The sequence below is a fragment of the Juglans regia genome, chromosome 16 (genome assembly GCF_001411555.2).
Source record: "Juglans regia cultivar Chandler chromosome 16, Walnut 2.0, whole genome shotgun sequence".
Taxonomy (NCBI): domain Eukaryota; kingdom Viridiplantae; phylum Streptophyta; class Magnoliopsida; order Fagales; family Juglandaceae; genus Juglans; species Juglans regia.
In genome coordinates this window covers 26627918-26641464 of record NC_049916.1, presented here as the reverse complement: position 1 = coordinate 26641464, position 13547 = coordinate 26627918, and the positions used below count along the sequence as shown (strand labels likewise).

Genomic DNA, 13547 nt, shown 5'->3' with positions numbered 1-13547 from the left:
CATTGATCTTGTACCATGGCCAATTTGTTGGTGCTTGCTTGATCAAAGACTAATTATGTATCTTTTGTCATTTTGTTAGTTTGAATATTATGGGCAATTTTATTGTATTTGGAGATTATGTAATAATTGGCCAAGCCTGCGCATGAAACAGACATTTACCCCTGTTCTCTCATATAGCAGCTCCTCCTCTCAGATAGCAGCTCCTGCTACAATTCTTCTATAAATCAAATAACATCGTCTGTCAATAAAAATAGATGAAATCTATTGAAGCCTATATAAATACTCCCATCTTGTAAGAGAATATGTAGAAGAGATTGAATATTGCAGTCCTCCAGGGGAAGAAGTTGTTTCCTTTCGAAATCTCTTTCTTCTGATCGGAAAGTCTCCCAAAAAGAGCGTTCGAAGTACTGGCTCGCTTCTTTTTTTTTCTTTGTCTTTTTTACGGTTTATTTTCCCATTCGAGATTCTCTACTGCTCTCTATAAAATTTCGACTTTGGTGAACTTTTAATTTGTCGTGTGCATTATAATTCTGTATGCAACAAGAAGAGCAGAGAAAAACTCGTCCAAAGCTTCGAATTTCTGTCGGCTCTGTTCAAAATGTTTTTTTATTTAATTTTTCTAATTTTCTTTTCCTCTGTAAATCATCTCTCTCTCTCATTCATTTTAAATTAAAGATTTTCTAATTTTTTATTTTTCTTTTGTTTAATTCATTGAGTTTCTGTTGCAAGAATGCCGTTACGCCAGTAATTACACGATCGTCTTCCTTTGGTTTGTGTATCAGTATTACAATGACATTCAAGAATATACTTTAGCGGGAAATTCATGAGTTTCAAAACATAATTTGTAAATTGAATAGGATAAATTTATACCTAAATTGTAAGTGAGAACTAAAAGAGTTCAAGATTTGGCATAATTCACAAGCAAATTCATAAAATCTTGGCGATGGAATTTCAGGAAAGCTCAACATCCAATGGAAGGCCTTCTTCACAGTAACAGCGGCAATTCGAATATCCCTCGACTCAATGGCGGCCTGAACGGCGGGGTTCTGATGCCGATGCAGATGGACAACCAGTCGCTATTCGGAAAGGGCCGCCACTCCTACATCCACCACCACCAGCAGTCCAAGAGCCCAACCCTAGCAGGTTCCTACAACGAGAACCTCGATCTCGGAGACTCACCGCTCTTTCGGTATCTCCGCACCGGATCTCCAGATTCATATAAGCGCCCGCCGCTCTCGTCAGTGGAGAACTTGGAGATGGCGTGGTCACCAAGCATTTTCTCCACGCCGGTGAAAGTGGAGGAGGAGGTGCTGGTCATGGATGGAATTTTGGTCTCCTCGTTACCTGCGGGCGGAAGGTACGCGAGGTCGGCGACGGACTCTGGGGGCTCGACAACGTCATCTTCTTCCTCGTCCGGTGGGAAGAGTCTGTACAAGACCGAGATTTGCCGCTCCTGGGAAGATTCAGGTAGCTGCCGCTACGGCTCCAAATGTCAGGTCAGCTCCCGCCGCTACTCCGTCCGTTACTTTTGTCCGCGTAAATACACTTGGATGATTAAGATTTTCTCACCATGAAAATCAAAGCAGTCGTCACCTTTGATTAATCTAAATCAAGGAAGAAGATAATGAAATTGTGTGCAGATAAACATCATAAAACGTCTAGTCGAAATTGTGTACGAAGTTTTCGCAGAAGAGTTGTCGAGTTTTTTGATTCACTTGCAACTTTATGAACAGAGCGCTGACCATGCTGGTCCTTTATATCTTGACGCAAACATGACCGTTTTGGTATTGATAGATGTGCAACTTTTTTGCAGTTTGCACATGGAAAAGAAGAGCTACGTCCAACTCGTTTCCCTGCCAAGAACAAATCTGAGGTGAACGAACAGTCAGAAAATAACCGATTACCGTATCTAATCACCCTTATGTATAATTTAATCACCTTGTAGACAGGACTCGGGCCATTGCATATTATCACTTCGGATTTGTGTAGGTACAGATGTACAAGTCATGCAGTGGCACGGGATCGGGCACATACGGGGCAAAGAATCGCCATGTTCATCAAGTCGTGGCAGCGGCAGGAACTGTAGCAGCAGCAGCAGCGACAACCCAAACACGCTCGCCCGCCAAACCTGAAACAGCCTCACCCCGCAAACCTGAAGATATGAAAAAGAAGCCCAAAACTACCATCAGCAGGAACAACTGGTCTCCGCAAGACGATGGCATTGAGACTCTATTGCCTCATTCTTCATCCAAAAAGCCTCCATCAAGAACAGATGTTGATGCCCATATTGATTATACTCTCTATGGTGCTACTCCAAGAAAGAGACTGGCAGTGTTTGCCGACATTCGCTCGGAGCGGTGATCTCATTTTGCTTGGGAGAAACCTGCTTTCTGCAGCAAAAGGTACATAATATACAATAAGTACTTCCTGCAATGGCAGTAACTGGGATTAGATATTCATGATCGTCTTTGTCGAGGGCGTATGACACAGTTTCGATAGTGCTTCCTTACAAACAATTACAGCATATACATACAGATTGACTTGAGTAGAATACACATAAATGCAGTTTGTCCCTCAATTTCTCTGTGCCTTTTGCTCTTTCTATCGTTATTATTCATAGCAGTTTGAGTTGGGTTACCAATACCTCTGCATTTGGGTGGTGGAAATAGTTACTACGGCAGCATCTTAACTCCACTTTTGTACTTGCAGTAAGTAATAGTGATTTTATTTATATATTATATTGATTTTATTTTTTATTTATATATATAATAGTAATTTTATTTTTTATTTATATATATAATAGTAATTTTATTTTTTATTTATATATTATAGTGATTTTATTTATTATTTATTTATAATAGTGATAAATTTTAAAATGATTTTATTTTTTATTTATATATTATAATGATAAATATTATAATAATTTTTAAAAAGATTTTGATACAAAGATGATTTATTATATTTGATATATAGAATATTTCTAATAATATAAAAATATTTAAAAAATATTGATATATATATTTACTGCCCAAACGCACCCTTACGCTAATAATTGAATTGAAGAATAGAGTGTCGCTTTTTTGGATTTGGTCGTTTGGAAAATACAAAGTCTATATTTTTTAAAAGAAAAAGAAAACAGAGACAGGCATGCCACATGGCACATATCCGAAACCAAACAAAATAAGCGCGCTTTCCCCTCATCTAATTTCAATCCTGGAGTTAGCCGAGGGATTAAAGATGGAGACGGAGGAGGGCTCCGCGTGCATTCCAATTCTCAAACCAACCGATGAATCAGAATTGGAGAAGCAATGGCGGCTGTACGAGGCGTACAACGAGCTGCACGGTCTGGCGCAGGAGTTCCAGACCCCATTTGAGGCGCCGGCAGTGCTGGTGGTGGGCCACCAGACAGACGGTAAGAGTGCTCTGGTGGAAGCTCTCATGGGCTTCCAGTTCAACCACGTCGGCGGCGGCACCAAGACCAGGCGCCCCATCACTCTCCACATGAAGTACGACCCTCTCTGCGAGCTCCCCCGCTGTCGTCTCGTCTCCAATTCCGATGCCGACTCTGATCCCTCCATTTTGGTTGCAGAGAAAATGTCTCTCCTGGAAATTCAGGTTTTCTAATTGTTGCAGTTGGAATGCTACAAAATGATGATTTCAGTACAATTATGCAAATGGTGTCTTTTTTTTTCTTTAAATTCTAACTCAATTATTTTCCATAGGCATACATTGAAGCTGAAAATATGAGGTTGGAGCGCGACCCTTGTCAATTTTCAACCAAAGAAATAATTATTAAAGTGGAATATAAATATTGCCCAAATCTTACCATTATAGACACTCCCGGACTTATTGCTCCTGCTCCAGGTCCAAAGAATCGAGCGCTACAGGTCCAATGCAAGCCGCTGAATATCTTCTTTTTTTTAAAAAAAAAAAAAGTTTATTTTTGCTTTGATTGTGATGGTAAATGCTGTTGTGCTGTCGCATTCTTGGCAGAGTCAAGCTCGTGCAGTGGAGTCCCTCGTGCGAGCTAAAATGCAGCATAAAGAGTTCATTATACTATGCCTTGAAGATTGTAGCGACTGGAGCAATGCAACCACCCGGAGGGTGGTTATGCAAGTATGTGCCTTTCAAGTCCTTTTATTTTTGTCGACTTCATGATTCTTTACCCCTATGGTTGACATTTTCTTGATCATTTCGTCTGTACTTTGTTTGATTAGGAGAATGTGTTTGTTGGAGACTTTGTCTTGTTATTTCAAACCTACTCCCAACTAAGTGAGCCTATTGCCTTTCACTGAGCCTATTGCCTTTCCCTGAGGGACTCCACTGAGCCTATTGCCTTTCATATCACTACTTATTTCAAAAGTTTAAGCGGATGGGAAGAAATAGATTTTATTATTTATTTTATATCTTAACACTCATCTTCACGTGTGGACCAGGCTCCCCCTAATGGATGGCCTAGCACGTAGAATATTTAATTAATTGGGGTATAGTGTAGAGTCAGGATTCGAACTCAGGATCTCTGCTCTGATATAATGTGAAATCACTATTTATCCCAAAAGCTTAAGCTGATGAAAAGAGGTAGATTTTATTATTTATTTTATATTTTAACAGGCCTTAAGGCAAAATTTTCGGTCTGTTAAATCACTTTGAACTGATATAAAAAAGTAAACGCATCAGAGAAACTGGATCTTAGTATAGATCAACTACTTTTGAATCCCTGGTGGGTCAACTACCTTAAATATTTGGCATAAAGTGCAAAAGTTTGAATATTTCCATAACCTTATACAGATTGATCCTGAGCTTTCAAGAACGGTCATTGTCTCTACCAAGCTTGATACAAAAATACCCCAGTTTGCACGTTCATCAGATGTGGAAGTTTTCCTTTCACCACCTGCATGTACACTTGATGGCTTCATACTGGGTGACTCTCCCTTTTTCACATCTGTGCCTTCAGGAAGAGTTGGTTCTGGCCCTGATTCGGTTTACAGAACAAATGATGAGTTTAAACAGGTTAGTATTCAACAGTTAAGGCCTTGTTTGTTTTCCAAAAACATCTCATCTCATCTCATCTCATCTCACCTCATCATTACAACTTTCTCAAATCCCCACACAAAATAAAATAAACAATTCAACTTTTTCAAATCCCAAAACAACAATAATATTAAAAAATATATTTTAACAATATTTTATTCAACTTTTTAACTTTAATCTCAACTCATCTCATCTCATCTCTGAAAACAAACGGGCCATAAATTATCTAGTTTTTTTTTTTCTCTTTTCTGTTAAGTGCCTTTTCTATTTGTACATTTGAATGGTAGTGGTAACACCGAAGAGGTTTTGCCATGTTCCTACAGTGTGCCTATTGTTGTTGGTCATCATCGACTTTCCTTTACTTTGTTACCTGGTTTTTTAGTCGTACTCCTACCTTAAGGTATTAATGGTTTCATACTAGACATGGGTTTTTCTGTATTCTGTTTGGCATTTATTTTTGGATCAGATAATGCAGATTGCTTATACCATGATTTTTATAATCGGGGCAATGTCAGCATTGGCTTCTTCTAAGGGCAGGTTTGGGGCCAAAAACAAAACACAAAATTCTCATCTCATCTCATCATTACACCTTTTTCAAATCCTCATACAAAATATAATAAACAATTCAACTTTTTCAAATCCCAATACACCTTTTTCAAATCCCAAAACAATAATAATATTAAAACTTAATATTTTAAACTTCAAAACAAAACACAAAATTCTCATCTCACCCCCCAAACCTACCCTAAGTTCTTCACCTGTTTCGAAACCATAAAACCACTTCTTCTTTTTCATCAATAAGTAGTCCTGCACCTAGGGGAAACTGACATTACATTTTCTGGGAGGGGGGATAATGTTGTGGTTCCTAAGAGAGCAATGGAGCAGAGGGAGTAAATAGAATGAATGGAAGAGCTCTTGTAACATGAGAAAAAATGCACTTTTGATTTAATGAATAAAAGCATGGGTTACTTCTAAATTGAAATGTGAGTTTTGAATATAAAACTTGGAGTTGGAAAGAGGGGATTTTAAATTTGATGTGCAAGAAATAACAAAGACAGACTAAAGTACAAAGACTTTTGCTCAAAGATGGGGTAAGACACATTGGTTGGAGCTGCTTGAGATGCTTGTTTCTGTCCAACAATTACCAACAAATACATTGCTGCAACAAACTTTTTTCTTTTGAGTTGGAGGGTGAAGATTGTAATACCCTGGTATTTAGACTACTAAAGTTTAATTTCACGAACATCCAGCCAGTGCAATTGATTATTATTATATAAAAACTTTTTTTTGATAAGTAGATTATTATTATATAAAAACTAATATATATAATCAAGTTAAACATATCTCAATTCATTACGTGATAAATAGTCTTTAAGAGTGCGGCATTGTTAACACCTTGACATCTGAAATTTGGTTGAACACTTTGGCCTTTTCTTCCCTTGATCTTCTTATGTTTGTATGTTAGTGGAGAGAAGGACCAAGAGCCCTTTATATAGTGTATCAAAATAACTTCATCCATTAAGAGTCGCAACATTAAGCTCTCTAAACTTCATAAGTTCAGAAAACCAAAACACATGCATTAGGAAAACTGAAAGACTTTATCTTTGATCTAAACCATTGAATCATATTTCCATTATGATACATAACTCTTATGAATTCATTTGGTTCAGACGTAAAAAAGATGTGAGTTAAGAGAACCAAAAGAAACATGTAGGTAATCTAAAAGACTATCATGTGGTCTAAATATTTTGATCATTCCATTATTATATTATTATATACAGCACTTTTTTGTAAAAATCAATTGGCATGGCGCAATGAGAGGATATCAGATGATAATGCTGGAATTAGTAGTTCATATAACTATTTTGGATGATCTGTTTGAAAAAAAGGTGTTGGAGGGGATTTTAGCCGTTTTGCGTGAGAAGGGAAATTTGGTCATATGCTTCTGTTTCATTTCTAATCTTCTTCCAATTCTTAAGCATATTTTATATTGAAGGCAATATCCCTAAGAGAGGAGGAAGATGTTAAATCTTTGGAGGAGAGGTTGGGCCGATCACTATCAAAGCAAGAAAGAAGTAGAATAGGTGTAAGCAAACTTCGATTCTTCTTGGAAGAATTGCTGCAGAAAAGGTACATGTTTATTTCCTCGTATTAGCTTTTGCTCTTTGCCTCTGTTGTAATGGACGGACACTAAGGGCTTGTTTGGGAAGTGAGATGATCTCATCTCATCTCAAAACTTCTCATAATTTCCTTCCCAAACATCACTCAAACGCAAACGCTTTTCAATTTTAAATTTTCACTTTTTTATCTAATCATTACCTAATTATTATAACTTTCCCAAACTTCTAAACAAAACACAAAAGACAATACAAAATTTTCAAATTTCAAAATAAAAATTATATTAAAAAATTATATTCTAAAATAATTTTAAATTTATAATATTTTTATTTAACTTTTTCTCTCTCATTTCCCAAAACCTAATAAAATATCTTAATTCAAACAATTTCACTACTATTCACAGAATTCTCATCTCATCTCATTACCCAAACGTGGCCTTAGTTTGCCTGCAATATTCTCTGGCTAAATGTTTGCTAAGATTATGCTTGCTAGGTACATGGATAGTGTTCCATTGATCATTCCACTTCTTGAAAAGGAGTACCGGAGCACAACAAGAAAGCTGAATGAAATAAATCAGGAACTCAGGTTTCTAGATAAACTTATAAAACTTTTTTTGTTAGACATTGGATGGGGACTTCAACTTTGGCCTTGAATGGTTCAAATTCCAATAATTCCACACGTGTGTTGTGGGCTAGAATCTTTAATTATTGCATAATTGTTTATTAGTAATTTATTTCTTTACCATAAATGAACATGTCACTTTCTTTTTTTATTCATTTTATTCTACTTTTGATGTGCAGCACCTTGGATGAAGTAAAATTAAAGGAGAAAGGAAGAACATTTCATGATCTGTTCTTGACCAAGGTCTCGATTACAGCCCTCTCATTTTGGAGGATTCATAGTGTTTATTAGTGCTGCCAAATGCCAATATCCAATTCTCTTAGGTGGCTTATACTAACTGCATGAGGAGAAATCTTGGACTGGAAAGACGCTGCATGAACTATTAAGGACATGCTTAGTTTTTAGTTAGATTTGTGGTTGGAAGAGTGCTTTAAAGTCCATGTCTATTAGTAAAACGCTTCTCCAAACAGCATAAATAGTATGAATGCAGCATAAGAAAAATTAGCTTAACAATAGAAAAACAAATCTCCAATATTATTATACATGCACATGCACTAAAATGTCTATGTTGGATACTAACATTAAAATGTCTATGGTGGGAGCCTAACGAGCGGACTTTTGAAAATAAGGAGCGGACAATAGAAGATCTTAGAATTCTATTTTTCCGCACCTTATTTCTTTGGACTATTGCTGTAGATTTTAATGGCCTAAATGCACATGATTTTCTAACTTCTTTTTTAGCAAACTAGTTAGGTTTTATCTCTTGTATACCATCTTGTGTACTTGGGCTATGCCTATTCTTATTAATACTACCGTTTACTTATAAAAAAAAAACATTACTACTACCAAAATATTATTGTCCTACTAATGACTATTCATTGTGACTAACAATGGTTTATTATTCAGTTGTCATTGTTATTGAAGGGGACAGTTGTTGCACCTCCAGATAAATTTGGTAAATCATCTCGATGTTCCTTTCCATGAACAATTTAGAAGCATGGTGGATGCTGTATCGTTAAAAGTTCATTGTTGTTGTTTTCTATAATATGTTTATATATTTTTATTTATGTTGCTTTCTTGGATCCCAAAATATTTGTTTCTTTCTGTTACAGGTGAAACACTACAAGACGAGAGAACTAATGGAGGGGCATTTGTTGCTTCTGATGGTGTTCAGTTTCCTCACAAGTTAATACCTGTAAGCCGTAGAATTCTCTGACCCGAAATACATTTATGTGCTGAAGTGTAATATATTGGTATGCCACACATAACACTACAGGCATATGCTTTGCTGAAAACTTGTGCTTAAACCCCAAGGGGTTGGCCCAAGTGGTGAAGGCCTTGGTCTTGGGGTATCACTCCCTTCGAGGTCCAAGGTTCAACACCTCATGGGTGCAAACAATCCTTTGGGGCCACACCGCTTGGTGAAAAGCTAGCGATTTAACCACTTGGGCTTACTTCTATCTTCTACTTCTTAGTATTGTCTGTATTTTATTTTCCTCCCATACTTGTTCTGTCTGAATCTTTCTGTTATTAATTATTTTAGCTGATCGTATTAATGTGGAAGGAGCAAAAGGGCAAAGGGTAGGAACAAATTATGGGGTTAGAAGCCATGAGAAACTACAAGATTGTTAGAGATGTAACCAGAGACATTGGTCGCCCTAGATAGTACCCAATGGCATAAAAAGTCCATGTGGCTGACCCCAGTTAGTTGCGAATTGGGATTGAGGTTTATTTGAGTTGAGTATCTTCTGAAAGTAATACTGCTCTATAAATAGGGCTCCGATTTATAGAAATAAATGACTAACTGATTTGAATACAAGAGCTCGTCTTCTCAATTATACTTATATGTGGTTAAAGGCTGTTAGTAGCCTCACACAAACTGAACTGAATATATTTCGGTAATCTATAAAGATGCAAATAGTCTTTGGGTTTGATTTTATTGTAGAATGCGGGAATGCGTCTTTATGGGGGTGCACAATATCACCGTGCCATGGCTGAATTCCGTTTTGTTGTTGGAGGAACTAAATGCCCTCCAATTACGCGGGAAGAAATTGTAAATGCCTGCGGAGTTGAAGATATTCATGATGGAACAAACTACTCTAGGTATTGATGGTTTTCTAGTTTACTCAAATGTATCAGTTGATTTAATACAGGCTTCTTTTAATTTTCTGATTTTCCTCTTTCCTTTTTTGTTTTTGTGAGAAATCAGGACAGCTTGCGTAATAGCTGTTGCAAAGGCTAGGGACACATTTGAACCTTTTCTTCATCAGGTGTTAAGTACTATTACGATTCCATTTTTTTCTTATTTTTTGTGGTGGTCTTAAGATATGTCACGTTATTCTTAACGTGCCCGAATAAAAGAGAAAGATATGTCACATGCAGTGAAACCAAGATTTTTGCCTTCATTGTTTTTTGAAAGATAAATTCATCAACAAAAGCTCATCATGCAAAAATCCTGTGAGTGGAATCCTTTCAGACCAGATTGGAGCATATCATTAACCCAAAATAAATAACCATTACATCCATTTTAATCCAGTATAACGTTAAGTATGGGATGATATTATTTTTACTTCAAAAAACTAATGTTGTTGGTGTCAAGAGACGTAAAAGAGAAGGTCCACTGTTGAAGGCTAGATGAATGCCCCAGTATGTCACTTCAGGAGAGATTCATGCAATTATGAGGATAGGAACTGTCTAATTGGCAGTGATGCAGATCCTCAATGAGATACCTCAATAATGTTAGCAGAGAGTTGCATAAAGTGGGTGGAAATTCAAGTATTGTCCACTCTCTAGGTGATTGGGATTTCATTCCTTCTTGTACTTGCCCCTTTAGTAGAGGTCTTCACTCGAGTGTGAGAGTTTTCCATGCTGTCATCTGCTCCCCCAGAGTTACTTGTAACACAAAATCCCTAATGGGAGGCCACTCGAGATGTAGAACATGCTAAGGGTGACATTAATTAGAGGATGAGGGAGTGACGTTTCCCAAAGGAGTGTTTTATGGACCTTCTTTCTTAGTTAATTAGAAAGAAAAGGACATTGTTTCTTAGTTGCATATATTTCTCCTGATGTGTAGCTGGCCGCTGATAACAACATTAGTTTTGCATAATGTTTTGACACCAATAACACATTTTCATGACTTGAATAGAGGGTTGCACATTCATTCATTGAAAGTTTTGTATAATCCTTATCCCATCTTGCAAAGTACATTGTTTACTTCTGGCTTTTCTATCATTGATTTGTACAGAAATCTAATATTTCTGTCTTCCTAATTTAGTTGGGTGGTAGGCTCTTGCACATTCTGAAGAGATTGCTTCCTATTTCTGTATATCTTCTACAAGTATGGGCTCTGTCTGTTCGTGAACGGTTTTGTATCACTTTTTTTACCTCATGAATATCATTTTGGTTATTCTTCCTACATAAGTTACATTATAAATTACTCATCCTACTTCAATTGGTTTTCAACAGAAAGATGGTGAGTACCTTAGCGGCCATGAAGTGTTTCTCAGGCGCGTTGCTTCTGCCTTCAACAAATTTGCTGAATCTACTGAAAGAGCTTGCCGTGAAAAGTAAACTAGTTGTCTCTTTTACAATTATACTGTTGTATATCTTACAGTATTTTGGGGTACAAAAGAACAAAATATGATTCTCCTAGTATCAAAAGCATTATGAGGCTGTGTCTTTGGAAGTATCTTAAACTCCATGCATCTAGTTTAGCCACCAATGTATGCAGATCAGGAAATTATTGAAAATAAATAAAAAAAAAAAAAAAGGGGAAAAACAAAGCCACAACTTTAGAAGTTGGCAATGGCCGTGGTCTCGATATAGTAAATCTACTTATATATTATACTTTCCATTTCAGTCATGTTCTTTATGGCTACCATTGGATGTTCTATTATATTGTTTACTTGATGCTCAGTTAAATTCTCTTGAGTTTTGCCCTGATACATGCTCTTCCTGTTCAATATGTTTTTGTTGCAGATGTATGGAGGATTTAGTAAGCACCACCCGTTACGTCACCTGGTCCCTCCACAATAAGGTTAATATATTTATCTGTGAATCATTCAGGTGCAGATGACCAATCCAATCCATTTTCTGTTGCATCTCAAATGGCTTGCTTTCTTTTTTATATTAGCCCATGCTAGGTAGATAGCTGTTTCTAGGATTAAAATAAGCATCAGATACCATTCTTCTTTTTCGTTTACTAATCTATTTTTTTTTTCTTTTGTCACTTTAGGTGATGGAGGGAGTTTGTTTCTATGTTCTGTCTTCCATCTATATTTTTTAGTTTTGTTTCTTTTTAGTTTTTCCATATATGCATATGTTTCAGAAATGTGACCATATGGCACATTGAAGGAGTGTAATTGTGCCTTCAACTGCTAAAGAAAGAGTCTAACATCACACGTGGGTTTGAATGCTATAGACAACAGCTGAAAGGTGGCTAGTTTCTGCAAGTTAATTTGCTTTACTAATCATATGTCCCGATGGATGTCAAAATTTTTTTAGAATCGGGCTGGGTTACGTCAATTTTTGGACTCATTTGGAGGAGCAGAAGAGTCCACAAATCCTTTATCTGCTGGTCTTCACCATGATTCATCATTGGGGTCTGTTGCCAATGAGAGGCAATATACTAAGCCAAGGGCAGATGTAAAGCTCAGTCATGTGGCCTCAAGCGCTGACTCTACCTCTTCTATTCAGACAACGGAAACAAGGCTGGCTGACCTTCTAGATAGCACTCTTTGGAACCGGAGGCTTGCTCCTTCATCTGAAAGGCTTGTCTATGCTTTGGTACAACAGATATTTCATGGCATAAGAGAATATTTCTTGGCATCTGCCGAATTAAAGGTTTGTTATGTATATCCTTTCTATTGGTCAAGGCTAGTAGATTTATTCAATGGAGTTGCACATTCCTGATTCATAAGGGAGGGCTTATGGGATGACGGAGATTTCAAGCATGATTGCAAAGAATAAGCTTGTTTTCTTCGTAATAAGCATGCAAAATTTCCTTGTTTACTTATTGTACTTATTTAAATTTCTTCACTTTGTTTCATGTCATGCTTCCATCTATTTGTAGATATTTTTCCCACTTCATTGTTTAGTAGTTAAACTATAGATTTATTCATTTCAACATTTCTGGAAAGCTCTATGCATAAAACATTTAGTGGAGAAGGGAATTATTTTGTTCTATATATTGATGGATTCTTCCATCCCTAGTTTTTCTTTTCACATTTCTTTCTCATTCAGTTTATCTTTTGCAGTTCAACTGCTTCCTTCTAATGCCAGTTGTAGACAAGTTGCCTGCACTCCTTCGGGAGGACTTGGAATCTGCTTTTGAAGATGACTTGGATAATATCTTTGACATCACTAACCTGCAACACTCATTGGGCCTGCGGAAACAAGATACAGAGATTGAGCTGAAAAGGGTATTTTGATTTACTTATATTTTTCCTAGACTGTCGAATTTTGGTATTCTCTCTCTCTAGTTTGACCAAGATGCTAGTGGTATTTGCAGATTAAGAGGCTTAAAGAGAAATTCAAACAAATACATGAGCAGCTTAGTTCACATCAAGTCGTGTTAAGGACATCCATGATTTCCTTGGAGTGATTTGTGATCCAAGTTGCTGCAGAATGAAATGGTCAGATGTGCGATAACATTATTTATAATCCGTTTCTTTTCTGTTTGCACTTATCCATAGAATAACGATTGGGTACGTGGTCGTTTAAGAATATTCATACTCAAAACCATGCTTTAGAAGTACCTTTAGTTTGTTTCTCATCAA

General features: G+C 36.7%; 2 protein-coding genes across 4 annotated transcripts; both read left to right on the top strand.

Annotated features, from left to right (window-relative positions):
* Positions 1-729: 729 nt before the first annotated feature.
* LOC109013421 lies at positions 730-2578 on the top strand. 2 transcript variants are annotated; one of them, XM_018995509.2, is made up of 3 exons: positions 730-1496; positions 1814-1873; positions 1996-2578. In XM_018995509.2, exons 1-3 carry the CDS (start codon positions 972-974, stop codon positions 2359-2361), a joined length of 951 nt encoding a protein of 316 aa, XP_018851054.1. In that variant the 5' UTR covers positions 730-971; the 3' UTR covers positions 2362-2578. The 2 variants fall into 2 exon arrangements, with proteins under 2 accessions (XP_018851054.1, XP_018851053.1); XM_018995508.2 differs by having other exon boundaries at positions 732-1496; positions 1990-2578.
* Positions 2579-3143: 565 nt separating this feature from the next.
* On the top strand, positions 3144-13547 carry LOC109013401 (dynamin-like protein ARC5). 2 transcript variants are annotated; one of them, XM_018995472.2, is made up of 17 exons: positions 3146-3615; positions 3723-3887; positions 3994-4116; positions 4789-5010; positions 7028-7161; positions 7642-7734; positions 7950-8013; positions 8677-8725; positions 8883-8965; positions 9716-9873; positions 9980-10040; positions 11045-11107; positions 11236-11336; positions 11749-11806; positions 12274-12612; positions 13026-13190; positions 13280-13547. In XM_018995472.2, exons 1-17 carry the CDS (start codon positions 3148-3150, stop codon positions 13370-13372), a joined length of 2439 nt encoding a protein of 812 aa, XP_018851017.2. In that variant the 5' UTR covers positions 3146-3147; the 3' UTR covers positions 13373-13547. The 2 variants fall into 2 exon arrangements, with proteins under 2 accessions (XP_035542395.1, XP_018851017.2); XM_035686502.1 differs by lacking the exon at positions 7642-7734 and having other exon boundaries at positions 3144-3615.